The following is a 26688-nucleotide window of genomic DNA, read 5'->3' as shown; positions in this document are numbered from 1 at the left end:
GCGGCCGATCTGCTCTGCCAACGGTTTACTGATTTTTTTCCCTACTTCAACCAACCCTGCTACTACCTAGCGTTGCTGAAATAATCTGAAATGGAAATACTCTCCCCGCCCCCCACACAATTGTTTCTTTCACTATCCCGACACTCTCATGAAACAGATAGATGAAAATTAATAGTTACGAAAACAAACAAACAAACAAAAACCCTCACAGCCTAAAGTTTTAAAGAAAGCTGAGCGCCGAAGAATTGATGCTTTTGAACAAAGGTGTTGGAGAAGACTCTTGAGAATCCCTTGGACTGAAAGGAGATCAAACCAGTCCATCCTAAAGGAAATCAGTCTTGAGTATTCATTGGAAGGACTGATGCTGAAGCTCAAACTCCAATACTTTGGCCACCTAATGCGAAGAAGTGACTCACTGGGAAACATTGAGGGCAGGAGAAGAAAGGGACGACAGAGGGTGAGATGGTTGGATGGCATCATCCACTCGATGGACATGCATTTGAGTAAACTCCGGGAGTTGGTGATGGATAGGGAGGCCTGGCGTGCTGCAGTCCACAGGGTCACAAAGAGTCGGACAAGACTGAGCGACTGAACTGAACTGAAAGTTAGAAGCGAAGTGTGCAAAAATAAATATGTGTAGAATGAATTAATCCCTCACCCCGTTCCAAGCACTTCACTTGTATTGAATCCTGAGAAGAGCTCTCTAAAAATAGGTGCTAAAATTACCCCTACTTTGCAGATGTGGAAACAGACTTGGACAAGTTGACTGTCTAAGTTCATAGCAGGTGAGGAAGCTGGGATTTCAGTCCAGGCAGTCGTGATCATAACTAGATGAGAAAGAAAAATGTAGCCTGATAGTTGTCAGCTGGCTAGCTGGTCTGGCATCAATAGATGGACAGTGGTATTCCCCTGCTTAATATAAGCAGTTTCACAGAACACCGGCTTCAGTCCAGGTCATCTGCGGCCATGTCTGAATGAGCCAAAAAACAAGACAACTCTGTAATCACATCTAGGCACAAGCAAGTTCAAGAACTCTGTGCAAACCACTTGCAGTTTTTCAGCTACACTTGGAGAAGGACTATTCTACCTATCATTGAACCAGGTACTTGTGAAATTATTAAGAAGTAAATGTAAACAATAAATATTTTTTTTAGAAGCCCTTTCACAGATTTGAATTAAAAATGTTGTTTTTGTTGGTTGGATTAGTGAGGGAAAAAAGCATTCTCAAAACAAAATATATTGAAATAATTTAATTCCTATCAAAATTAAAAGCTTATGTACTATGAATATTTAAGTCACTAAAATATGACTTATAAGTTAAACACTCAGGCCATGTCACCAGCTTTTATTCATAGTCTGTACATTAGGCACTAGGGTAAGTGTTTGTCTGTTTTTGTTTTGTTTTTGGACATGCCTCTTGGCTTTCGGAATTTTTGTTTCCCAAACAGGGACCAAACCCAGGCCAGTGGTGAAAGAGTTCTAACCACTGGACCACAGGGAATTCCCTAGGGCAAGTGTTTTGAGTACAAAAATAAATTTCACCCTCAGGATATTCACAGACTAATGAGAGAAAAATAGAAAACACATTCTTACAATGAATAAAAGAGCAATGGAAGCAATAGAGAAGACAAGCTAGTTCAGAAGAATTAGCATGATTCACAGTTGTGAAATATGTTTCACACTATTTGATTGAAATTTTTGATGATGAGGAGTTTTTTTTTGGAGAAGGGAAAGAAAGATTTTCTACATAAAATAGCCAGCATAAAGGTGTGAAAGCTTGGAAAACTCTGGTGGAATTGAAGGATGACCAGAAGTCTGGATGTGACTCATGGTTGGGAGGAGGTGTGCAGCAGGGAAGGAGCTGAGGAAAATGAGGCCGGTGAGTCTATGCAGTCCTGATGGTGAAGGCTTTACATGCCAATCTAAGGAGGGTACATGAGTCTGCTCATTTTACCCCCAAACAACCCTGAAGCTGGACTTTTGTTGTTGTTGTTGTTGTTGTTAGATGAGAAGATTAAGACTGAGAGTGTTTAATTGAATATGTATTTTCTTTTTCTTCTTTCTTGTCCACGTGTGGAATCTCAGTTACCCAACCAGGGACCTGAACCCACATCCTTTGCCTTGCAAATTGGATTCTTAACCACTGGACCGCCAGGTAAGTCTGAATATGTAATTTGAATGGCTAACTAAATATGTATTTTTTAAACGTTAAATAATGGCTGCTTGCAAAGTTGCTTCAGCTGTATCTGAATCTTTGCGACCCAATGGACTGTAGCCTGCCAGACTCCTCTGTCCATGGGATTCTCTAGGCAAGAATCTTGAAGTGGGTTGCTATGCCCTTCTCCAGGGGATCTTCCCAGTTGGGGGATCTAACCCAGGTCTCCTGTGGCTCCTGCATTTCAGGTGGATTCTTTACTGCTGAGCCACCAGAAAAGCCCCAGATAATAGCTTAAACACAAATAATTTAAGTGTAATACAGTGTACATATGTTTAGTGTAATGTTAGCCAGAGCAACACTGAAAAAACTCCATGTTCACTTCTGAACTTAATCTTGAATTGGCAAAGGAACGTTCCATCTTTTTGTAATCCCCAAATGATTTTTAACCTAAAGTGAATTATTCTAGAAGAGAAAATCTTTATATCTTTGTAAAAAGAGAGACTCTATTATAATTATAAAATGGATCATAATATGTGGATTCAAATGGCTTAAAAAATATCTTATTTGAAGGAGCCTAGACTCAGTTCAGTTCAGTTGCTCAGTCGTGTCCAACTCTTTGCGACTGCATGGACTGCAGCACACCAGGCCTCCCTGTCCATCACCAACTCCCAGCATTTACTCAAACCCATGTCCATTGAGTCGGTGATGCCATCCAACCATCTCATCCTCTGTCGTCCCCTTCTTCTGCCTTCAATCTTTCCCAACATCTAGGTCTTTTCAAATGAGTCAGCTCTTCGCATCAGGTGGCCAAAATATTGGAGTTTCAGCTTCAACATCAGTCCTTCCAGTGAATATTCAGGACTGATTTCTTTAGGATGGACTGGTTGGATCTCCTTGCAGTCCAAGGGACTCTTAAGAGTCTTCTCCAACACCACAGTTCAAAAGCATCAGTTCTTTGGCGCTCAGCTTTCTTTATGGTCCAACTCTCACATCCATACATTACTACTGGAAAAACCATAGCCTTGACCAGATGGACCTTTGTTGGCCAAGTAATGCCTCTGCTTTTTAATATGCTGTCTAGTTTGGTCATAACTATTCTTCCAAGGAGCAAGCGTCTTTTAATTTCATGCTTGGAGTCAACATCTGCAGTGATTTTGGAGCCCAAGAAAATAAAGTCTGTCACTGTTTCCACTGTTTCCCCATCTATTTGCCATGAAGTGATGGGACTGGATGTCATGATCTTAGTTTTTTGAATGTTGAGTTTTAAGCCAACTTTTCACTGTCCTCTCACTTTCATCAAGAGGCTCTTCAATTCCTCTTTGCTTTCTGCCATAAGGGTGGTAGTATCTGACTATCTGAGGTTATTGGTATTTCTCCCAGCGATCTTGATTCCAGCTTGTGCTTCATCCAGCCCAGCATTTTTCATGATGTACTCTGCATATAAGTTAAATAAGCAGGGTGACAATATACAGCCTTGATGTACTCCTTTCCTGATTTGGGACTAGAGGGGCTAGAGGGAATAGACTAGAGGATTATTTTAAATTTTTTTTCCAAAAGAAGCACACTCATTTGACTTATATCTCTATTTGGGGTGCCTTTTTTGCGATAGTCCAGACAGCAGCTTGAGCACCATTCTTGAGCCATTAAATCTCTATTACAAGTACAATAATAGGAAGGAGGGAGGTGAGGGAGGGCAAAATGGCACACTTCCCAGCTGAATTAGTCCTACTTACGTCAGTTCCAAACAATAGAATGCTTTTTAAAAAATCTGTGTCACACAGTTTGTGGGATCTCAGTTCCCTGACCAGATGTTGAACTGGGGCCACAACAGTGAAAGCCAAGAACCCTAACCACTATGCAACCAGGGAACTCTTCCCCAAACAATGTGATACTTTTGCATCTATCTCCTGGGTCAGAACGTGGTGAGATGAATAGTACTACAAGCGAGTCTTTCCTGGGTACAATGAGGCTCTGACTAAAGGAAGCAGAGGTCATGTTTATTTTGATGACTGCAGAAAGGCTTCATGAGGATGGATGATGTATTTGAGAGAAGTCTTGAAGCATGCATAGGGTTTCGATTTGAAAGGATACAGGACTTCCCAGGTGGTGCTAGTGGTAAAGAATCCGCTTGCCAATGCAAGGGGCACAGGTTCAATCCCTGGTCTGGGAAGATTCCACATGCCGTGGAGAGATGAAGCATGTGTGCCACATCTATTGACTCTGTGCTCTCGAGCCCGGTAGCTGCAACAACTGAAGCCTGCACGTCCTAGAGTCTGTGATCCTAAACAAGAGAAGCCACCACATTGAGAAGCCCATGCACTGCAGCAATGAGCAGCCCCTGCTTGCTGCAACTAGAGAAAACCTGAGCAAAGCAACGAAGACACGGTGCAGCCAAAAATAAATAAATAAAAATCTTTAAAAAGATATTAATAAAAAAAGATATTAATGTATAAGAAACAGGCCACAAAGTATACAATGTGATAAGTTTTGATATATGTTTGCACCCATGAAACCATCATTACAATCAGGATAATGAGGATATTCACTATCCAAGTTTTCTTTTGCTGCACCATCCCAGACAAGCACATATCTGCTTTCTGTCACCATAAGTTTGCACTTGCAGAAATTTTATACAAAAGGAATCCTACAGTATCTGTTCTTTTGTGTCAGACTTCTTTCACTTTTAAATATTTAAAAATGTGTCCATGTTGTGTGTATGAATAGTTCACTCCTTTTATTTTTAGGTAGCCTTCCATGGTATGGATATACTGCAATTTGTTTATCTATTCACCCGTTGTTGAATCTTTGGGTTGTGTCCAATTTGGCATTATCAATATTTGTGTTCAGCTCTTTATATGGATATTTTTTTCTTTTCACTTGGTGAGTGCCTAAGAGTGGAATGCTAGACCATGACAGGTTTGTATTTAACTTAAATGCCAGTTAGTCTTTTGTTTCTACCATTCCACCCAAACTGTTTTTATCAAGATCACTGATCACCTTAATGTTGCCAAGTCCAAAGGTCAGTTTTCATTCATTGTCTTACCTGCAACACTGGGTGTACAGTTGGTCTCTCCCTCCTTCTGGAAACATATTTGGTAATTAACTGTCCTTTACATGGTCTCTCTGCTTCTTCCCTTGCCCCACAATCGCGTATTGGTATTGGTCTCTCGTATTGGTATCATGTATCTTGTGTTGGTGACCAGAGGGATCCTTAAATAGGTTCAGTTACTTTTCTAGCTCCCCTTCTCGCTCAGATTTAAAGCTAAAGTAAGTCCTTCAGGAACATAGAAGATGGTGTATAACCTGACCCCACCTTACCTTTCTGGGCTCCCCTCCCCATCATGCTCCGCTTTGTCCACTCTGCCCTGAAAAGTGGCCTTGTAGCTGCCTTCATGGTGTAAAGCCTCAGGGCTTCACGCTTTCTGTTTCCTCTCTCGTAAGCACCACACGTTTGGCTCCCTTATTTTCCTCAGTTCTCTGCTCAAGTGACATCTTTTTAGGGAGGCTTTCCCTAAGCCCCCCCATCCTGCCTCCCACCCACACTTCTTCCTCCTGCTGTCTCCTCCTTTACCCTTATAAGCCTCTGGCGTAATATGTACTCACTAGCTTAATTGTTTGTTTTTGTGTCTTTCTGCATAGATGAGTTTAATAAGGACCCTGTCTTATTCACTGCTCCATCCTCCACACTCGGAGCAATGCATGGGCCATAGGAGGTAATCAGTTAATATTTGTAGAAGGAATGAGTAAATCATTTCCAGTCTTCCAGTTCTTCGTTTGTGTGATTTGTTAAAGTAAGAACTGAACAAAAATTTCCTCAAAATCAGTGAGTGACTAACATGCAAATTCTACGTATTGTTTCTCTCATTAGAAACCAGTGATGGTGACTGTGTTCAGAAAAGCCAGGTACCTGTCAGTCCTTTTCTAATTAAAATATTTTTAATTGTTAGATTGGCCACTGGAGGGAGCTCTTGCTTTTCTTTTCAACAAGAAGATTCTACTATTTGACGAAATACATACACAATAGGAAACTGATATTGGAAGAAATTTTAGTTTTCATATTTTGCTGTTGTTCAGTCGGGAGGTCGTGTTTGACTTTTTGTGACCCCATGGACTGCAGCATGCCAGGCTCTTCTGTTTCCCACTATCTCCCAGAGTTTGCTCAAATTCAAATTCTTTCCAGCTTTATTGTGAGTTTTATCCACAATTCCAGCTATGTTTTCCTCCTTGTTGGGTTGGCCTTTAGGCATATCTATCAATCCCAGGCTCAACAGGGACTAGTTCCACCATCTTTCTTGAATTTTTTTCTCTTAAACCACAGTAACCAAGTTCAGAAAGTCAAAGTATTTCTCAGAAACCAGCTAATGGTTTTTATGTTCTATGTGGTTACACCTAAAATCTCAAGGCAAGGTAACATTTCAGCTTTCTTGGAGTGAATGATTTTGCGTATAGAGAAGAGAGTAACCAGTTCCTTTGCAGACAGACCACTGCACATCGTATCATCATTTAATGCAGTCCAGTGGTTAAGACTCTGCACTTCCACTGACAGGGACCCAAGTTCCATTCTTGGTCAGTGAGCTAAGATCTTACATGCTGTGTGATCAAAAATAAATGTATAAAAATGTAATATAAAAAATAGCAAATAAATGACAAATAAATTAATCTCATTATGGGTACCTGAAGCAAAGATTTGCTTTTATGCTTTTGCCAGACTTCTTGGGTGTGCCAGCTAAACCTGATGTTGTTCACTGCCTAATTCTGTAAAAATCTACTGTTACTGCTGGATTAACTTAGTCTGTGTAAGACTATTTATCTGATTGAGTTTGGATGATCCTGATTTTCACTGTTATTGGACTACATTAGGAAATTTTTCCTTTTGGGTCCCCAAATCTCCTATTACCACTACATTATTTTTCCATTTTATGGGAGATAGGGTAGGCTGTGGATAGTATTTTTAAAGTGCTTACGCAAGGTATAAGATTTTGGGGTCCTTTTTCAGAAGACAAGTTACAGTAAAGAGAGAAATCATGTGATATATATAAATTCCCTATTTCTTTCTTTGCTTATAAATTACACTTGCTTGCTTTTTAAAAACTTTCCATAAATTTTTAGGGAGAAAACTGTTCCTCTGTGACCCAAATGATATAACCGTTGTGGAGGGATGTCCTTGAGCATCCACAACATCAAGGATTCTATTTTTTTCAGAAAATAAATGAAAATGATGAGAATACTTCTCTCTACTCCCCTGGAAAGTTCTCCTGATTATATCCTCTTAGACTCAGTTACAAATGGAATAACATTCCCTCTTTTGTCTGTCCCCAACCTAAGGGACCCATAGGGGTAACCAGACAATTGGAAATTTCCACTTTCAGGCTGAAAGATGGAGTAATGTGAGAACTACCTGGACATTACTTGGCATCACACTTGATGGAGAATAAAGAAAGAATGAAACTTTTTTGAAGTCTTCCAATTTTCATCTCACGTTATCAAAATTATGAGAAGCCCAAAGAAATGGGCTTCTCATATTTCAGCAGTCGTAAACTAGTTCCGTGGTTTATCTTAAAATACAAATACATTTTTTAAAGCAGTCCAGGGGGCATCAATGTAAAAGGTGACCTGTTTGAGATATCCATTAAGCAAAAACTGTGGGGTTCTGGGCAGAAAGCTAAAAAGGGATAGTGTTTGGGTGTGTGTTAGTCACTCAGTCATGTCTGACTCTTTGGGAGCCCATGGACTGTATAGACTGTAGCCTTCCAGGCTCCTCTGTCCATGGAATTCTCCAGGCAGGAATACTGGAGTGGGTTGCCATTTCCTTCTCCAGGGGATCTTCTTGACCCAAAGATCAAACCCAGGTCTCCTGCATTGTAGGCGGATTCTTTACTGTCTGAGCCACATGGGAGTCCCAGTGTTTGGGGAGCCCTTACAGAAATCTTAGAGATCATAATCTCTTATGCTTCAGCAGTTAAAGAAGAAGCCATGAGACTTAGTGCCACAGTCCATGAGTGGCAGGGCCAGAAATTTCTTCTAGTCTCTTGATTTTGAGGCTCTTGGTTGTCCTTCCATCTGAAAGTTTTCTCCTAGTGTTAAAAGTCTGTGTTGGGGGATATAGGAGATAATCATAAAGATAATAGCAGCTAATACTTATTGATTAAAATTTTAAAAGTATATGTAACTTGCATCATTTGGGTTCTCTGGCAGGCACTGAGACAGAATCAGATGTTCAAGAGATGTATTGTTGGTGACCTTTATAAGAATAAAAGTGGGAAGGAACAGAATTGGGGAGAGACTGTCTCAGACTGGGATGCAGATCTGCCAAAGTTTTAGTCAATCCATTGGGGAGCTCCTGATGAAAGCTGCCCATCTGGCAGAAATGATAGGGTTCTAGTATTCCTTCTATACTCAGTCATCGGCTGGAGGCTGCCCAGTGAGAGCTTGGCCTCAGCTCAAAATCTGGGGTAAGTCCACGGTTCTGCAGCTGGAGGTGGTCAGCTAACCACCCTTATTGGGGCTAAATAGCAAGTTCTTCATTGTTGTTGGTTCTTTTCCTTGGCTGTGCTGCTTAGCATGTGGGATCGTAGTTCTCGATCAGGGATCAAACCTGCGCCCCCTGCATTGGAAGCATGGAATCTTAACCCTTGGACTACCAAGAAAGTCCTGCAAGCTCTTTGTTGAAGGGTAACCCAAGCAGCACACCTCCATGGCTGCCATATAACCCAAGTGGCCCCAAAGATCTGTTTTCTGGAGTTACCTTCCATATCCAAATAAAGTGACCTAAGTCCTGGTTCCCTCAATTACAAAAAGTTTAAAATCTAATTTTAGAGTCCCAGGCAGGCTGGCATTTAAAACTGAGTGTTACACACCAGTGATTTAAAGCTGACTATCAGTCCTGGGTGTTCATTGGAAGGACTGATGTTAAAGCTGAAACTCCAATACTTTGGCCACCTGATGCGAAGAGCCATCAACTGAAAAGACCCTGATGCTGGGAAAGATTGAAGGCAGGAGGAGAAGGGGACGACAGAGGATGAGATGTTTGGATGGCATCACCAACTCAATGGACATGGGTTTGGGTGGACTCCGGGAGTTGGTGATGGACAGGGAGGCCTGGTGTGCTACGGTTCATGGGGTCGCAAAGAGTCGGACACGATTGAGTGACTGAACTGAACGGAATTGATCCCACTATAGGAGATTTCTCACTGATGTTCTATACCTTTATTATTGCAACCTGCTGTCATTTTTTTTTTTTAAGATTTTCTTTTTTGATGTGGACCATTTTCTAAAAGTCTTTATTAAATTTGTTACAATATTGCTTCTGCTTTATGTTTTGTTTTTTTGGCTGCGAGGCATGTGGGATCTTGGTTCCCTAACCAGGGACTGAGCCTGCACCCCCTGCATTGGAAGGCAAAGTCTTAACCACTGGACCGCCAGGGAAGTCCCCCTGCTGTCATTTTTACAGCAGGCTTTGACTCCCATCTCCTTTGGCCTCTCTTTTTGCTGTTCTAGGATTCCCAACCCCCTCCCTGCCTGTCAGAGGTAATTTCTGTTTCCTTATTATTTGGGGAAATTTAGCTGACTTTCACTTTAAATTCCATTCCATAAAAACCCCCAGCCAGTCTTGCCCTAATCAAAAGCCCCATACATGAGACATTTGCTAGGAGATACGTTCTGATGGTTTTAATATGGTAGAAGTGATTGCTGGCATCTCTCTTTTTAAGTAACATGTTATTTCCTCTCTGTTAATGATTTACCTTGACATTTCTCCTCTCACATGAACAGAGTGTGATACTAGTTCCCTTTTCTGGAGGAAGTCTACTCAAATGGTGAAGGGAAGCTGATAGTAGGTGGTTGGGCCTACTTGGTCCCACACACTACACAGAAGGCCTCATTCCCTGGAGATAGAGGTACCAGCAAATTTTCCTTTTGGTTGTTGTTGTTTTTTTTTGTAAAACAAATTCCTTATGAAAACAGTCTGCTTGAAGCAGTAAAGTGAAATAGCATATTTAAAGGATAAGATTTTAAAAATTATATAGCAAATTTTATAGTATTACAAATTTTGTATAGTATTACCTGATATCTTTCCCTCTAATCCTTTACCAATTTGTCCCAGTTCGCAATCTCATTCACAGACCTTGACTTGATTACTCATTTGTGATTCACTTTCCTCCCTAAAATACAGGGTCAAACTGCAGCCTGGAAACTTGCTGCAAAATGCCTCAGGAGATCTTTTAGCTCGGTGACTGCCTAGGAGCTAATTAACTCTTTGTAAGGAAGCTTGCTTGTTTTCCTTTCTCACCTAATTTCATCCTCTCTATATCAGCAAAAAAAAAAAACAAAAACAAAAACAAAAAAAACCCCACCAAATTGACCATATTATCCCCTGAAGGAGGAAATGGCAACCAACTCCAGTATTCACGCCTGGGAAATCCCAAGGATAGAGGAACCTGCTAGGTTATGGTACACAGGGTCACCAGTCAGATATGACTGAGCAACCAAACAATAACACCATAGAGGACTGTGCCCACGTAAGTGGCGACCAACTGTTGCAGAAAGTGGCTGACTGAATGAGGGCACGTGTCCATCCCTCCCAGGTGAGGAAGTCTCACTGTTTCCACAGGAAATCAGGATGTGACACAGGGTGACCTGACAAGTGCATTGAGTGAAGCTGACTGTATCAATCGCTGACTTCGGGTTTATAGTATCTCTTCAGTTCTTTCTTATTTTTCAGACGAAATATGTTATAAATACTCTCAATACATCTACCCCATAGGATGCACACACCCCACTTTAGAAAGCATTACAACAGAGAGCCTGGGGAGAGGATGTCATTTCACTAAGGGTAGTAAGGGAAATGACAGGGTATTAAGTAAGGTGGTGGTCTTCTGTGACTTATGCTTTGAAAGGATCATGAGAAAAGTTGAGAAAAAGAAGCAGAAAAGAGGAAGCTATCGAGGTGGCCTAGGAAGGAGACAATGACGGCCCGGACGATGGAATTAAAATACAGATGAAGAAAACTGGTTAGGTGCGCTTTTGGTTTCATTTCTCCAACCTGTTTCTTTTTTTTTTTCCTTTTTTTTTTTTTTTTCATTTATTTTTATTAGTTGGAGGCTAATTACTTCACAACATTGCAGTGGGTTTTGTCATACATTGACATGAATCAGCCATGGAGTTACATGTGTTCCCCATCCTGATCCCCCCTCCCACCTCCCTCTCCACCCGATTCCTCTGGGTCTTCCCAGTGCACCAGGCCCGAGCACTTGTCTCATGCATCCCACCTGGGCTGGTGATCTGTTTCCCTATAGATAATATACATGCTGTTCTCTCGAAACATCCCACCCTTGCCTTCTCCCAGAGTCCAAAAGTCTGTTCTGTACATCTGTGTCTCTTTTTCTGTTTTGCATATAGGGTTATCATTACCATCTTTCTAACTTCCATATATATGTGTTAGTATGCTGTAATGATCTTTATCTTTCTGGCTTACTTCACTCTGTATAATGGGCTCCAGTTTCATCCATCTCATTAGAACTGATTCAAATGAATTCTTTTTAACGGCTGAGTAATATTCCATGGTGTATATGTACCACAGCTTCCTTCCAACCTGTTTCTTCAGTCCTGGAAACATCTCTCTGTGTGCATGAGATGTGAAACACATTCTGTTGTGAAGAAGTGAGCAGAGGTAAACGGTTGGGACTGGCAGTGGGGACTTTCTATGCATCAAGATCCAGGCTGGGCCTGTTTCTCAAACACTCCTGGAGGAGGAACCTGGCACACAGAGAGGTCAAAAGTGCACTTGGACCATGGTCATACAGCTAATAAATGGTGGGCTTCTGACCTTAACCCAGATATCTCAGAAGCCACAATCTTCTCTCTTTTCACAGTAGCCTTTGAGGGCTTTGTCCCGTTACCATCAGCAGCTGCTAGCTGCCCGAACATCACACCTGTCTGGTCTATCAGGTGGACCTCAAATATACAAAGCTGACAGTCTCTGTCCACTCCCAACTTTCTAAAGACTCCACACTGCATAATACTTTCAGCCCAAGTTTCCTGGACTCTAGAATAACCTATCCTATATTTGGGTCTCCGTAACTTCTTGAGGCTTTATAAAATCTAAACATACATAGTTTTAGGGTATGGAAAAGAGTTGGGACACTTATGGTCTCTTGGATATATGTCTTATTGGAATGGTATTGCCCTTGAGGATTAGGAAATAAATTGCATTCCATATAACTCTTGTAGGTCAATGTTGTTATAAGGTATAGTGTCAAATTTTCTGTGAAGTTATTGTCTCCAAAGAGCCCTTTAAAGAGCTTCCATGTATTTATCTCAATTACACCTTATTTGAGATGAAAGTAAATGAATAAGGACACATGAGAATTACTGTTAAATATGTAATAGTTGAGGCACATATTCACGACATTAAAAAAATCAAGACTTTTTTCTGATCAATGGTCCATTTATTGATAGCATTGTCTTTTTAAAAATTTTCAAAAATTAATTCTTATAGAGTATAGCTGCTAATAGCATTGTCTTAACAAAGAAAATATTTCCAAGTACAGAGTATAGATGTCAATACTGCTTTGAATTAATATTTGCTTAGAGCATATATGTATACATATAAATGATATATATATGTCACAGCTAACTAAGTCAAAACATGTAGTCTTTGGGTATTAGTGATACATTGACCACTTTAGCAGTAAGATGCAAGGTAACTGGGTCAAACTCTCAGATTATGGAACATTTCGATTTTTCGGGGGAGTTACATGAAAGGAGCTAAGAGTCTCATGACTAGTTAAGACGCTGTTTGGGATCACCACTGGGCAGCACTGAAAATCATCTGCAGTGTGAGAAACTAGACAGGGTTAAATTCTGGCCTGACATCCTCTCTTATGCAGTGCTTGAAACTCCCTCTTTAAGAGGGCTTCCAAGCCCTGCAGAGGCTCGCTGGGCACTATCCATGCCTCCACTAGCAGGATTCACTGGTCCCTCTAGCACTTGGTGACTTAATACACTCTTCAGGCGAGCTGGTGTGGTGATTGATAATCACAATATTCACAAACTGGGAAACAAGTCAAACTGACAGTGAAATTCACATTTTCCTAAAACGAGTTTTCAAAAGGATATTGGTGACTTTCTTGTCAGGTCTTGGAAAACTGAGGCTTGTCAGGAACGGTACTGAGGAATTTTTATTTTCTGTGGGGAAAGGTTAGACACCGGTTGGTCTCCAAAGTGCCTTTCCATTGGTAAGAGTCTATGGTTCCAGGCATCCTGTATATTTAATTGAAAACAGTTTAGAATGTCCACAAATGATTTAAGCGTTTCCTTCTTATCCGTTGGAGAGGCCAAGTTGACATCCTGTCACAATAAAACAAGGATGCATCCCCAGAACAAAACATGTTGATCATGTACAATATCTCTTACTGTGCTGAGAAGCTGCAATGACCGAGATTAAAGCTGTTTAACACACACTCAAAAAAGAAAAAAGAAAAACAACAAGGATGTTGCGTCACCCTCAGTCCTTGAAGTGATAACGGCCTAAAGATAATGAATAAAAGATGTTACCAGGGTTAGACTACATGGAGTAGTCAATTAATTCCTCCTGCTTTGAGGAGACGGTCTATTGTTCTCTTACATGTAACAACTGCAAAATGATTCAAAACCTAATTCCACAGTATATTAGGCTTGGTGGCAGATTCAGGGAAATAAACTGTGCCCCTTACCCTCAAGGAGCTGACAACCTTGTTGGAGAATTAAAATGAACAAGCAAAAAAATAGAAAGTAATGAAGTGCTCCCTGTATGGTGTTGAACACCAGTGAAACAGGAGTCTTAAAAAAATCCAAGTGGAAAGATTTTGTTGCAGAGGCAGGATGAAAATGACCCTTGAAGACTGGATCAAGCGAGTCCGTGTGAGGGGAAGGAGATATTTCCATGGGGTGTTGGGGGAAGAGTGAGAAAGCTGTAGACCCAGGTGAGGCAGGATGTGACCTGTGTGGTGGAGGGGGCGGACACTGAACCGTGGGAGGATGGGGGGGAGCTGGCTTGACTGAAGCAAAGGGAACAGGAAGGAATGAAGCAGTCGGCGTGGGCAGGCGAGGTGGAGTCCCACGGCCTCAACGCCAGATGGAAGGTTCTGAAAGCCAAGTGCTACGGGTCTTCAGTGGTGACGCCCCCCCCGCCTCGCCCCGAGGAATAACCAGCATGAATCTCTCAGATACACTGTATATGAGGCCCACAGGCTGATGCAAATACAGATGCTGACAGCTACAGCCGCTTGGCAAGGCCCAGCTCGACTCCAAACTGCTTTGCTTGTCAGCACGCTGCCAGGCTGGGGGGCCTGCTGACCTGGGCCTCAGGATGTTCTCTGGAGGCCTGGGAAGCCTGCAGCTGCTCTCCCAGGCAGCTGTTGTGTGTGGGCTGTAGCTGTGAGGACATTTGTCCAGATGTGGGTGTTGCTAAGACTGTGGGCTTAAGCATGAGGAAATTCAGTTGGTCGGAGGTGGAAGAACAAAGACAAACTATAGCCTCTAACAACTGTTCACATTTGGATTTTGAAAAGCAATTTTCTAGATTTAATTACAAGTACAAAATAATGTTGTAAATTTGCTAGTCAGATCAACAAGCTTTTGTATTAAGATGCATCCCTTTCAGGATTTATTTCAGTTAGTTTAAAGGAACCTGTTTAACACAAGATAGTGGTTGATGAAGTGGGAGTTCATGTAGTCTTCTTTTGAGAAGAACGTTGAGATCTTTTAACTTTTGAAACTTTCTTGGTTTTTTTATATTTTTTCCCTTTCTTTTGCTTTTTCTTCTGGTTGACCTGTGAGGAGACAGCAAAAAAAAAAGGGGCGGGGGGTAGTGTTTCTCTATCTTACCATTTTTCCTTCCTTATATTATATTTGGACTCTCTAGACTGTGGTCTTTATCCTCATAACCAGTTTAAAGTTGCATCACTCTCAGAGAGGCTCCTTTTGATTCTATTTCAGTTATTTTGATGAAGATGCAATAGCCTTCTAACTGGTTTTCTTTTGCCTATTTTCTTGGCTATCCCCACTCCAATCTTGCTCATGACCCACCTCTACCAACTGTGGGGCTTCCCAGGTGGCACAGTGGTAAAGAATCCGCCTGCCAATGCAGGAGATGCAAGAGATCTGGGTTTAGTCTCTGGGTCGGGAAGATCCCCTGGAGTAGGAAATGGCAACCCACTCCAGTATTCTTGCCTGGAAAATTCCATGGACAGAGAAGCCTGGCGGGCTACAGTCCATGGGGTTGCAAAGAGTCAGACACGACTGAATGACTATCGTTTCCTGAGAGGTTGGATTATCATCCGGTTTTTACAGACAAGGAGATGGAGGCTCGGAGCGGGTGACTTGGCCAAAGTTGCACAGCTGGTATGTGCCAGAACGGCTCCTCTGTCAGCGTCCAGAACCAAGCTCCCAACCACACATGCTGTGGTCCTCTTCCAACGTAACCCCTCGGCATTTCAAACAGGATTCCTCTGGCTTTGTCCTGGTCTACTTTTCTACCTCAGTCCCTTCATTTCCTCCACACAAACTCAAGCCATATTATTCAAGGTTCCCCGAGCACAGTGCGCTCTCTGATGATCCTAGTCTTTTTTTTCTCATGCTCTCCTTACCCTCCCAGTGAACTACTTATCCTTCAAGATCCAGATCAAATCACCTGATATGAAAAGTCTTCCTTAACACCTTCTCCTTGTCCCCCTCCTCTGGCAAAGTTACTCTTTCCTCTATTATGTTCAAGATTCTTGTACATATCTTTATTTTATATTTTCCATGTTGTACTATAATTAATTGTTAGCGAATCTGCTACAGCAGGAAAGGACTTTATCTCATTACCTATTTTGGGGGGGGGGGGGCAGGGGGAAGCGATGTCATGAGATAGTTCCCTGACCAGGGATTGAACCTGGGCCCTGGCAGTGAAAGTGTTGAGTCCTAACGACTGGACCACCAGCGAATTCCCTATCCTCACGATCTACCATTCAATATGCATGTACTATATTGGATAAGAAAGACAAACTCCCTACCCACATGGGACACACATTCTAGTGGGACACACAGACAAGTGATACCACAAGCAGGAATACAATTCCACATTCTAGGGGAAAAAATGGTAGCACAATAACATGAGTGAAACATGTAACCTTAAAGGCGCTCCATAATTCTTTGACTTCCAAAGTTAGTTTCTAAAAGAAAGCAAATCTTGTTCCTTTTTCACCCACCTGTTTCTCCCACTTTTCAATCAGTTCTTTCACTTCTGGTAAATCTGGGTTTAGGCAGGCTTGATCCCCATTCTTCATTGTAGCACTACCAAAGAAACAGCAACAAGTTTTTGGTTTTTTCTTTTACTTTTAAGATTTTTTTTTTTTTTACTTTTAATGATTCAAATGCTTTCTCTTATCCACAGAATTCAATTCCCCAATTAAAATATATTTGTAGCATCTGGGACTTCAGTCTTTTTCCTGTCTTTTCATCTTTTTAAGTGACTGAGGGGACTTAGATACATTTCTAGGACAGCATATAACTCTAAATTTAAAAAAGCCAACAGATATATGCAATGGGAGAACTTATATCTAAAGATAATATTGGTTCTGTTATGCTAGAAAAAGCTATTTATGTTTAAGTGAAAATATAAAATAGAAAAGTTGCCAATATACCTACTTTCCTCCCCAAACAATGAAAATGAGCATGAATTTTACTAAATTTTCTAGTAAAACAACTTAAAACATAATAAAATGTTTTCCTAAGACAAGATTAATGGACTGGTTGAATCTTTAAAATTACATCAGACTCTCCAGGAATAATTTAAGGACTTTTTTCTTTAATTTCTGTCTAATCTAAGAATAAAAGGAGTCATTCTATACATCATCCTTGATTTAGGCTTCAGAAAAACTTAAAATATGCATATCTTTAACCTAGCCTGGAATTCTAGGCTCCCTGCAGCAGCCCAGGTCGGGAGGATCCCTGGTTCTCCAGTATTCTTGCCTGGAGAATTTCATGGGCAGAGGAGTCTAGTGGGGTACTGTCCATGGGGTCACGAAGACTCAGACACGACTGAGTGAATAACACACACATCTTTAACCTAACAATTCTAATCTCTAGAAAGATATTAATATAGGAGAGAATTAAAGATATAATATTGATACAGTAACAGTTTGTTTTTAATAGCAAAAAAATTGGAAATAACTTACATTTAGGTATTGGTCATATAGATTATGGTATGTCCATATAATAGAATAAAATTTGATCATTAAAAATGACATTATTAGGAAAAATGACGTTATTACACAAGACTTACTGACAGGAAAAGTTCATGATATAGTGCTAATGAAAAAGAAGCTTACGAAAATGTATATGGTATATGATTTTGTTTTTGTGTACATATATTGTGTATATAAATATATGTATATGTATGTATATGTTTTGTATCTATATATGTACACACAAAACAAAAGTGTGTATATATACCAAAAGAATGACACTACTTATGACTGGATGGTAAAATTTAAGAGAATTTTTAATTTCTTCTTTTGGGTAATTTATATTAAACATTTTCTTCCATGAACACATAATACTTTGGTAATATATCATCCTTGGTTCCTTATCTCTACCAGAAATTGCTTATTTTTTTAGAAGAAAAGAAAGAAGTATACCAGATTTAAGGAGGGGCAACCATCTGCATTTTAAGTGTCTGAATGGGCAAGTATTCCCCCGGTAGTACTCACATTAAATTTAATGCTGGACATGTGTTGAATGAGTTTTTACTTACATGACTTCAGTTTTCTCACAAGAAGGGCTTGGAGCAAATTGTTTAAGGTCCTTTAAGGATTTTGGATGGATCATCCCTTGGCTGGTTTTGATGCAGGAACAGCGTCCATTCTTTACTGCTGGGATTCCTAAGGGAAAAACAGAGGGTAGAAAACATCAATTGAAAGCTATGTCTTCATTTAGGTGATACACTAAAATGATACATTTGACTTAGTAATGACTATTACTATCATCTACTGAGTGTCTTTCAATCATTACCACAAGATTTTCAAGTAGGTGTTATCTCTGTGGTGTTATATCCATGAGATTCTCCAGGCAAGAATACTAAAGTGGGTAGCCATTCCCTTCTCCAAGGGTTCTTCTTACTGGGAGGATCCCATGGACAGAGGAGCCTGGCGGGCTACAGACCATCGGGTCTCAAAGAGTTGGACATGACTGAGGGACTAACACTTCCACTTCATATCATATTTTACAACCTTAGGAAAAGAGATTTTTAAAATATTCAATAAATGCCAATCATAGGTCAGACACATGTATACCTAATTCATGTGTGCTATGCAGACCATAGCTTCTCAAACACCTCCCAAAGCCATTTTTTAATCTGACCTTAGTGAAATGGAGTTGGTGTTGGTTTCAATAAAAAGTTACTTATAGTAACTAATTACCACTAATCCTAATCTTCCCCACTGCCTTGGTTTTCAGTAGTGCTTTAAACTTTCAAAAACTCTTTAAAATACACTATTTTCATTCCTTAATTTTTTCATTTAGTAGTAGGTAGAAAAAGCATAACTATACAATCTCCATTTTACAGCTGAGGGAACTGAAGACTAGAAAAGCTCATTAGAAAGAAAGAAAGTGAAATCGCTCCACTGTGTGCGACTCTTTGAGACCCCGTGGACTGTAGCCTACCAGGCTCCTCTGTCCATGGGATTCTCCAGGCAAGAATACTGGAGTGGGTTGCCATTTCCTTCTCTAGAGGATCTTCCCCACCCAGGGGTCGAACCCGGGTCTCCAGCATTTCAGGCAGACGCTTTACTCTCTGAGCCACCAGGGAAGCTCATTAATTTGCCACAAATAACAAAGGTAGTTAGTAAAGGTTGTTCCTGAGGAACAAGCTCTCTGATTATCAGATACTTAATTGGTTAATCACAGACATACTTATCAACAAACTCTGTCAGGCTGGCAAAAATTATTGAGGAGACAAAGTCTCCCGTCTCATTACCAAACAGTGCAACAAACATTTACTGAACACCTACTGCATGCCAGGAATTCACACACATAAACTGAGACTTGTATTTGACCTGGCAGGTCCATCCAAGATATGAACTTTGGATAACTGCCCACAAGTGACTCACATCACATTCTGATGCATGCAAAGCAATGCAAATCAAAAGGCTTTTATAGCAATTAACACCTCTGACTTTACCAATTTAATATAATTTATAATCCCTTACCTTGAACTCCAGTCAGAGTCAGGAAGATGATACCCAAAAGGAGATGAGCACCCCTTTTCTTCATATTGGTAGAGTGAAATAACTCCTGTATTTGTTCTAGTGAGTCACTCCTTTATTAGATTTTAAGCCTGAGAAAGTCTTTAGAGAACATGCTGTTTGAAATCATATTTATTTAGGAAATCCATTTCCCTCCTAAAATCTGATTGGCTGGTGGTCTCAGCTGATCCAGCTAAACTGGCTACAAACTTAACTGTGCTAGGGGAAACCCTACTCTCCTATCCAAGGGAATTTCTGCATAGTTTATTTCTTTCCATTTCACATAAATGGGTAGTTTATAGTAAGAGATGTGAAACCATCAACATTAGCAGCCTTCAGCACACACAGTGGTTCACCTGGATGAAGGATAATTTATATAATGAGTATAATAAAATTATACAAAAAGGGTTGGAAATGTTTTCAGATGGAAAACATGAAAGTCCAGATAAGCAAAACGCTCTTCAAATTATCTTGCTATTTGTAGAATATCTTTATGTATAATATATGGCCATATTTATTTTTTCTAATATTGCCTACCCAACAATCTTAAACTATCAAAATACATTTTAATGTATTAACTCAGGGACTAGGTAATTTTCTACTTTGGTAAGTTCATTTTGTTTTTATACGATTGCTGCTACGGATTATTATTATTTTTTAATGGTTAGATTAGTTAGAATAATGGATCATTTGAAAATAGACAGTTGGTACTACATGGAACTTAAAAACCTCTGTGTATCAAAGAAAAGAATCAACAGGGTGAAAAGGCAACCTATGGAATGGGAGCAAACAATTGCAAATCATATACCTGATAAGGAGTTTATAAAGAAGATACACAAATGGCCGATTAATACATGTATAAAGTTCAACATTACTAATTGAAAGTCAAAGTGCTAGTTGCTCACTCCTGTCCAACTTCATTGTGACTCCACGGACTGTAGCCTGCCAGACTCCTCTGTCCATGGAATTCTCCAGGCGAGAATACTGGAGTGGGTAGCCATTCCCTTCTTGGGGGGTTCTTCCTCACTCAGGGATGGAAACATGGGTCTCCTGCATTTTGGGCAGATTCTTTATCAGGTCACGAGTCATTGTTAATATCTAGGAATTTTTAGCACCCCAAGAACCAATTATTGTCCCCTTGAGGGCAACCCTTCCTCCCCCACATTGAGAATGCATGCTGTAGAGTGTGAGGGGAACAGATATCAGCATTTTCTGTTACATGATGCACATTTTTGAGCTGGTTTCTAGACGGATTATTGTGCTTAAATACAATATTAAGAATTCTTTTCGAAGAAAACTTGTGGTGAACTTTGACACAGCTTACTCATTTGGTTTTGCTTAATTTTGGTAACAACTGTGACATGGGTAGGGTGGAGCTGGGTTCTGGTCCCAGCTTTGCTACTTGAAGTATGTGTGACAAAGTTTGTGAGCTTCACTTCCCTCAGTTGAGAAAACTGTTACTGATCTCACAGGCTGGTGAAATGAACGGCAACAAGGAATTTCAACTGCAAAATACCACAGAGCTAGTGACCATTTTTTTTCTAGCAAGGAAAGTTAGGTGGAAACTTCTTAGAATAAAGATCAAGGCCCGGAATGGTCTGCCCATGCCCAAGTCTCTTCTTGCATCACTCTCTACTCCATCAACTCTCCTTTTCTTCCTTCATTTCCTCAGAGGGGCAATGCTCCTTTCCTATCACATGGTTTTTACTCGTGCTGTTCCCTGCCTGGCACGTGAACAGATGCCTGGCATCTACCTCCCTACCCTACTGCTTACCCACCTTAGATTCTCAGGTTGGCATTTCCCCTGGGGAGACTTCCCTGATCCCCAGACTTGGTCGGGTCCCCGACCATGCCATTTCGTGGCACTACGTGCTTCTTCTCATTCAAATGCCATGCGAGGTAATGTTATTAATACGTTATCAGCCATCCTATGGTTAACATCTTCCTTCCCACGTGGCGCTAGTGGTAAAGAACCAGCCTGCCAATGCGGGAGACTAAAAGACGCGAGTTCAAACCCTGGGTCAGGAAGATCCCCTGGAGGAGGGCATGGTAACCCACTCCAGTATTCTTGACTGGGGACTCCTATGGACAGATGAGCCTGGTGGACTCCAGTCCATAGCGTCGCAAAGAGTCAGACACCACTGAAGTGACTTAACACACACCACCACTAGAACAAGGAAGGCTTGCGAGGGCCCACACCTGCGTGCAGTGTCGAGCACAGTGCGCGTAGGCATCCAGTTAACCAGCGCGCAGCTGCGAAGGAACCAGAGAGCGAACGGAGGCTCCGGCCCTGGCTCCGTACTGCGCCTGCCTGCGAGGTGCAGCCGGGCTCTACCAGCGTGAGCGCACTGCGCATGCCCAGCCAGTCAGCTTCCAGAACCTTCAGTGGGGAAGCTGCAGTCACAGCCGGAGCGTCTTGCGCCGGTCGTGGCCGTGTTGGGTGTTTCTGCTGCTTCCGCTGCTCCCACCGAGAGGCACGTCGTCGAGGGGAAAGGTAGTGGTTGTGCGCCTCGGCTCTCTGCCCTGTCCCTCCTTGTGTATCATCCTTCTTCCAACCCGAAGGGGCCACGCTTCCCCGCCGGACGCCGGGAGTGGGCGTTCGGTTTGCAGCTTCGGCGCGTGGCTTCGGCTGAGGCCGCAGGGAACGTTGGCTTCGGAGGGGCCCGGTCACGGGGCGGAAGCCTAGGAGGGTCGTTCGGCCTTGGGCCTTGGTGACTGGGGCAGAAGACTTCTGAATAAGAGGAGGGGGTGTTCGGGTCAGTGAGGAGTCACTCGAAGCCCGCCGTCATATTTTTTTTTTTATCTGGAGGTGGTGAACTTTCTCCGGGGCTTTAACGTGTTTGGCCTGAGGGCTGGACTCGCCGCCCTCAGAGTAGGCCCGTACCTCCCTTGTTTCCCAGGCCTCCTGTGGGAAACTGTCCTGAAAATTTGGAAAGAAAACATGTTTCTGACTGAAAAACCCCAGCGAATTGGCGTTTATGGCTCGATGGGGTATTTAGGAGAAACAGAAACCCAGAAGAGGACCTTGCTGGCAGTTCTCACAGCCTTGGGAAGGGAGCCAAGGATTTTCAAAGCCTTCGAAACCGATAGATAATTCCCAGTTTCCCTTTGGATAGAGTTTTAACCTCCTTTGAGTCGGAAAAAACCTCCAGTTCCTGTCCCGGGGGGAACCAAGTGCTATATCACCCTCCCGAGCAGAGCAGGGTTTTGTCTTCACATGTGCTCTCCCGCCTCCTGCTTCCGTCTGTTTGGTTATGGGGTCACTGCGGTTTGTTTAATTATATGCCCAGCGTGACCGTGCCGGAGTGAAAATCTGAGTCTTCCCTTTTACTTTGAAAGGAGAAGCAAGTTTCTCTCATAGTGAAACTCCTCAGGCCTTTTTGAATTTTTCTCAGTGTGGACTTCCCCTCCTCTCTGCAGCTTTTAGATTAAAGGATGCTTACTTGAAAAGAGTTTATTTCTTGAAAGTCTCTGCAGCCCCTACTTAGCATTTTGAGTTTTCCTTCTTTCCTCCCTATGCAGGGAGTCATTCCTTCTAAAATATTGTTGTATGCCTGCAAGCACATCATAGTTGCTGGGGGCTGGGGTGGGATTCAAGTCCTGTCTGCATTCTCAGGTTAACAGAAAGGAGCACGTACCTCCTTTACCTCTTAATGTCTGGCCTCCTGGTTTATATGTTTTATCTAAAGTTTACGGACTGGATTAAATATGAGAATAAACTGTCCTGAGATGGAATGTAAGTGCATCATTTAAAGGACAGCTGCAGATGAATGCTGGCAGTAACGTAACATTTTTGCTGTATGACTTTTGGCAAGGAAGCTTATAGTCTGCTAAAACATAACCACAGTGGTTGAAGCTGCTGCCTGACTTGAAAAAAGTTATCCTGAAAAGGAAGAAAATATTTTTGTTTAAAATAACCATATTTCTTTAAAGTGATTTACATTAAGATTGCTTATCTAAGTAACTTCAGAAGAGAAAAACAATCCGTGTTCTTGGAAACCCTTCATTTGCTGTTCATCATTTATTTCATTAAGCTTTTATTATGATTATTCCAGGACACAAATATGAACAATAATCTCTGCCCTCAAAGAACTCAGTTTAGTGAAAGAAAGCGGCATGTAAACTAGCTATTACTGTAGAAGTGGTATGATAAAGGATTGTATACAAGTTATTGGAAGTGCAGAGAAGGTCACAACTTGGGCTCATGGCTTCAAATCACAGTTGTTTAAATTAGGTCTGGAAGAGAGCTTTGGTTGGAATTAGGTACTCAGAGAAGGTGGGAGGCATGAAAAAGTATGCTAAGTTTTAGAAACTGGAAAAACTTCAATAACTTTGATAAGGGTGAAGGGTAGAGTGGTAACAGGGGAGTGATGAGCAATGAGGCTAGAAATGTAGCAGGATCCAGAGGATGAAGGCCCTTGTAAATCCTTGTGTTGAGGACGAGTTGAAGGATTTTACCCAAGGAAGTGACATGAGAACATTCACAAAACACGTGCACATACACCTATGTCTACATCTGACTCGTGTCACTAAACAATATCATTTATTTTACATAAGTATTTCCCAGTATCTATGTAGTTTATATGATTTAAAATGCTTCCTTTTATTTGTTGTCTGTTTATTCTCAGTGCTGGACTGAGCTGTTTCTGTTGTTTTTGTAATCAGTTCAGTCACGTCCAACTCTGCGACCTCATGGACTGAAGCACGCGAGGCTTCCCTGCCGATCACCAACTCCTGGAGCTTGCTCAAACTCATGTCCATTGAGTTGGTGATGCCATCCAACCATCTCATTCTCTGTCATCCCCTTCTCCTCCTGCCTTCAGTCTTTCCCAGCATTAGGGTCTTTTCCAGTGAGTTAGTTCTTTGCATCAGGTGGCCAAAGTATTGGAGTTTCAGCATCAGTCCTTCCAATGAATATCCAGGACTGAGTTCCTTTGGGGTTGACTGGTTTGATCTCCTTGCTGTCCAGGGAACTCTCAAGAGTCTTCTCCAACACCACAGTTCAAAGGCATCAATTCTTCAGTGCTCAGCTTTCTTTATGGTCCAACTCTCACATCCATACATGGCTAGTGGAAAAACCACAGCTTTGACTGTACAGACCTTTGTCGGCAAAGTAATGTCTCTGCTTTTTAATATGCTGTCTAGGTTGGTTATAGCTTTTCTTCCAAGGAGCAAGTGTCTTTTAATTTCATGGCTGCAGTCACCATCTGCAGTGATTTTGGAGCCCAAGAAAATAAAAGTCTGTCACTGTTTCCATTGTTTCCCCATCTGTTTGCCATAAAGTGATGGGACCGGATGCCATGATCTTAGTTTTCTGAGTGTTGAGTTTTAAGCCAGCTTTTTCACTCTCTTCTTTCACCTTCAGCAAGAGGCTGTTCAATTCCTCTTTGCTTTCTGCCATAAGGGTGGTGTCATCTGCATATCTGAGGTTATTGATATTTCTCTCGGCAGTCTTGATTCCAGCTTGTGCTTCATCCAGCCCAACATTTTGCATGATATACTCTGCATGTGAGTTAAATAAGCAGGGTGACAATATACAGCCTTGACATACTTTTTTCCCAGTTTGGACCCAGTGTTATGCCGTGTCCGGTTGTGACTGTTGCTTGTTGACCTGCATGCAGATTTCTCAGGAGGCAGGTAAAGTGGTCTGGTAGTCCCATCTCTTGAAGAATTTTCCACAGTTTGTTGTGATCCACACAGTCAAAGACTCTAGCGTAGTCAATGAAGTAAAAGAAGATATAGTAGGAGTACTCTTATTTTTTCAGAGATTTTACTTTCTTGGGATATTTTCCCTTCTTTAGAAGCTTAGGCACAAAGATTAAAAACATTTTTATATCTTTTGAAACAATTTGACAGTAAGACTGGACTGATTTTGTAATACCTTCATCAGTGTGTAGATGTACCAGTTTCCCAATTCCCTTGTCATTTGCATTTACTTTTGTTAATGTATGAAACTTGAGATCAGAGCTTATTTCAGTTTTGGTTTTTTTTTTTTAACTTATTGACGTTTTAGTTTGTATTGGCTTAATTTCTGCATCATCTACCTTGTGAGGAACACTTGTCAAGTGGAGTCAGGATATTGACATTATAAATGTATGTCATTTCTTTACAGATGTTGAATAGGAAGATCTAATCCATTTTCAGTTAAAATACTTGCTTTTTATATTTTGTTGCCTTCATTTCTTGCATAATTTTTTCAAAGTATGACATGTTATATGAGCTGAATTGTGTCCTCCAAAATTCATATGTTGAAGTTCTAACTGCCAGTACCTCAGAATGTGACTTTATTTAGAGATAGGATCTTTAAAGAGATAATTAATTTAAAATGGAATCATTAGGATGGTTCCTAAACCATTATGATTGGTGTCCTTATTAGAAGAGATTAGGATGCAGAGAGGTACAGAGAAGACCATGTGAAGACGCAGGGAGGAGCATGAGACAAGTGCTCGGGCCTGGTGCACTGGGAAGACCCAGAGGGATTGGGTAGAGAGGGAGGTGGGAGGGGGGGTCGGGATGAGGAATACATGTAAATCCATGGCTGATTCATGTCAATGTATGACAAAAACCACTACAGTATTGTAAAGTAATTAGCCTCCAACTAATAAAAATAAATGAAAAAAAAAAAAAAAAAGACGCAGGGAGGAGATGGCCATCAGCAAGCCATGGAGAGAGATTTCAGAAGAAACCAACCCTGCTGACTCCTTGGGCTTGGACTTCCAGTATCCAGAATTGTGAGAAAATAAATTTCTGTTGCTTAAGCTGCTCAGTGTGTGATCTTTTGTTATGACAGCTCTGGCTGCATAATACAACATATATACTGGAGGAAAATGTATACATATAGAAGAGTGTACCATTACGGCTCAGTGAATTTTAACCGAGCGTCAGTGGCATGACAGTACCCTTCCCCACTTCCCCAAAGGTAGCTTGTATCTTAGGTGAGTTTTGTCTATTTTTGAACTATATAAATGGCATTATACAATATGTTTTATTTAGTGTCTTATTTCTTTCTCTAAAGATTATATTTTTGAGATTCATCCATGTTATGTGTGGAGGAGTTGTTTGTTCATTTTAATTTTTCTTATAATATTCTGTTGTATGACTTACAATGGTGTATACATCCAGTTGATGGACATTTTGATTGTTTTCCATTTGGTGTTATGAGTGTTCTTGTGTGCATCTTTTGGTCCACACGTATATGCATTTCTCTTGAGTATATCATTGGGAGTGGAATTGCTGGTTCATAGAGTGTGTATGTATTCAATTTAA

The 26688-nt window shown here is 41.2% G+C and overlaps 2 protein-coding genes and 1 long non-coding RNA gene across 4 annotated transcripts in view; 2 read left to right on the top strand and 1 right to left on the bottom strand.

The window, feature by feature from the left end:
* Window positions 1-578: 578 nt before the first annotated feature.
* LOC122696441 lies at window positions 579-2155 on the top strand. Its single transcript, XR_006341755.1, has 2 exons — window positions 579-1102; window positions 2086-2155. It is a non-coding gene; the product is annotated as an uncharacterized LOC122696441 (long non-coding RNA).
* A 7820-nt stretch (window positions 2156-9975) lies between these two features.
* ART3 (ADP-ribosyltransferase 3 (inactive)) overlaps window positions 9976-26688 on the top strand; it is a 135648-nt gene continuing 118935 nt past the window's right edge. Inside the window, exon 1 of one of the 2 annotated variants that reach the window (XM_043906447.1) lies at window positions 9976-10053. The gene's annotated coding sequence lies outside the window, so the exon portion shown is untranslated. Of the gene's footprint in view, window positions 10054-21830; window positions 21917-26688 lie in introns of those variants that run through there. The other variant, XM_043906448.1, reaches the window with a different exon arrangement.
* CXCL9 (C-X-C motif chemokine ligand 9) lies at window positions 14697-19604 on the bottom strand. The gene is made up of 4 exons (XM_043906451.1): window positions 19387-19604; window positions 17934-18060; window positions 16387-16471; window positions 14697-14967 (listed from the first exon to the last, which is right to left on the bottom strand). Exons 1-4 carry the CDS (start codon window positions 19448-19450, stop codon window positions 14863-14865), a joined length of 381 nt encoding a protein of 126 aa, XP_043762386.1. The 5' UTR covers window positions 19451-19604; the 3' UTR covers window positions 14697-14862.

The sequence above is a fragment of the Cervus elaphus genome, chromosome 6 (genome assembly GCF_910594005.1).
Source record: "Cervus elaphus chromosome 6, mCerEla1.1, whole genome shotgun sequence".
NCBI lineage: Eukaryota > Metazoa > Chordata > Mammalia > Artiodactyla > Cervidae > Cervus > Cervus elaphus.
This window is presented reverse-complemented; position numbering and strand designations above follow the sequence as displayed.

Excerpts from the sequence above, each read along its gene's own strand:
- CXCL9 (XM_043906451.1), bottom strand. The coding sequence starts at position 19,450 with ATGAAGAAAAGGGGTGCTCATCTCCTTTTGGGTATCATCTTCCTGACT. Across the intron at positions 16,472-17,933 it reads TGTGAGAAAACTGAAGTCAT|TGCTACAATGAAGAATGGGG; the intron begins GTAAGTAAAAAC and ends TTTCTTTGGTAG. Across the intron at positions 14,968-16,386 it reads TTGAAAAGTGGGAGAAACAG|GTCAACCAGAAGAAAAAGCA; the intron begins GTGGGTGAAAAA and ends GTCTCCTCACAG.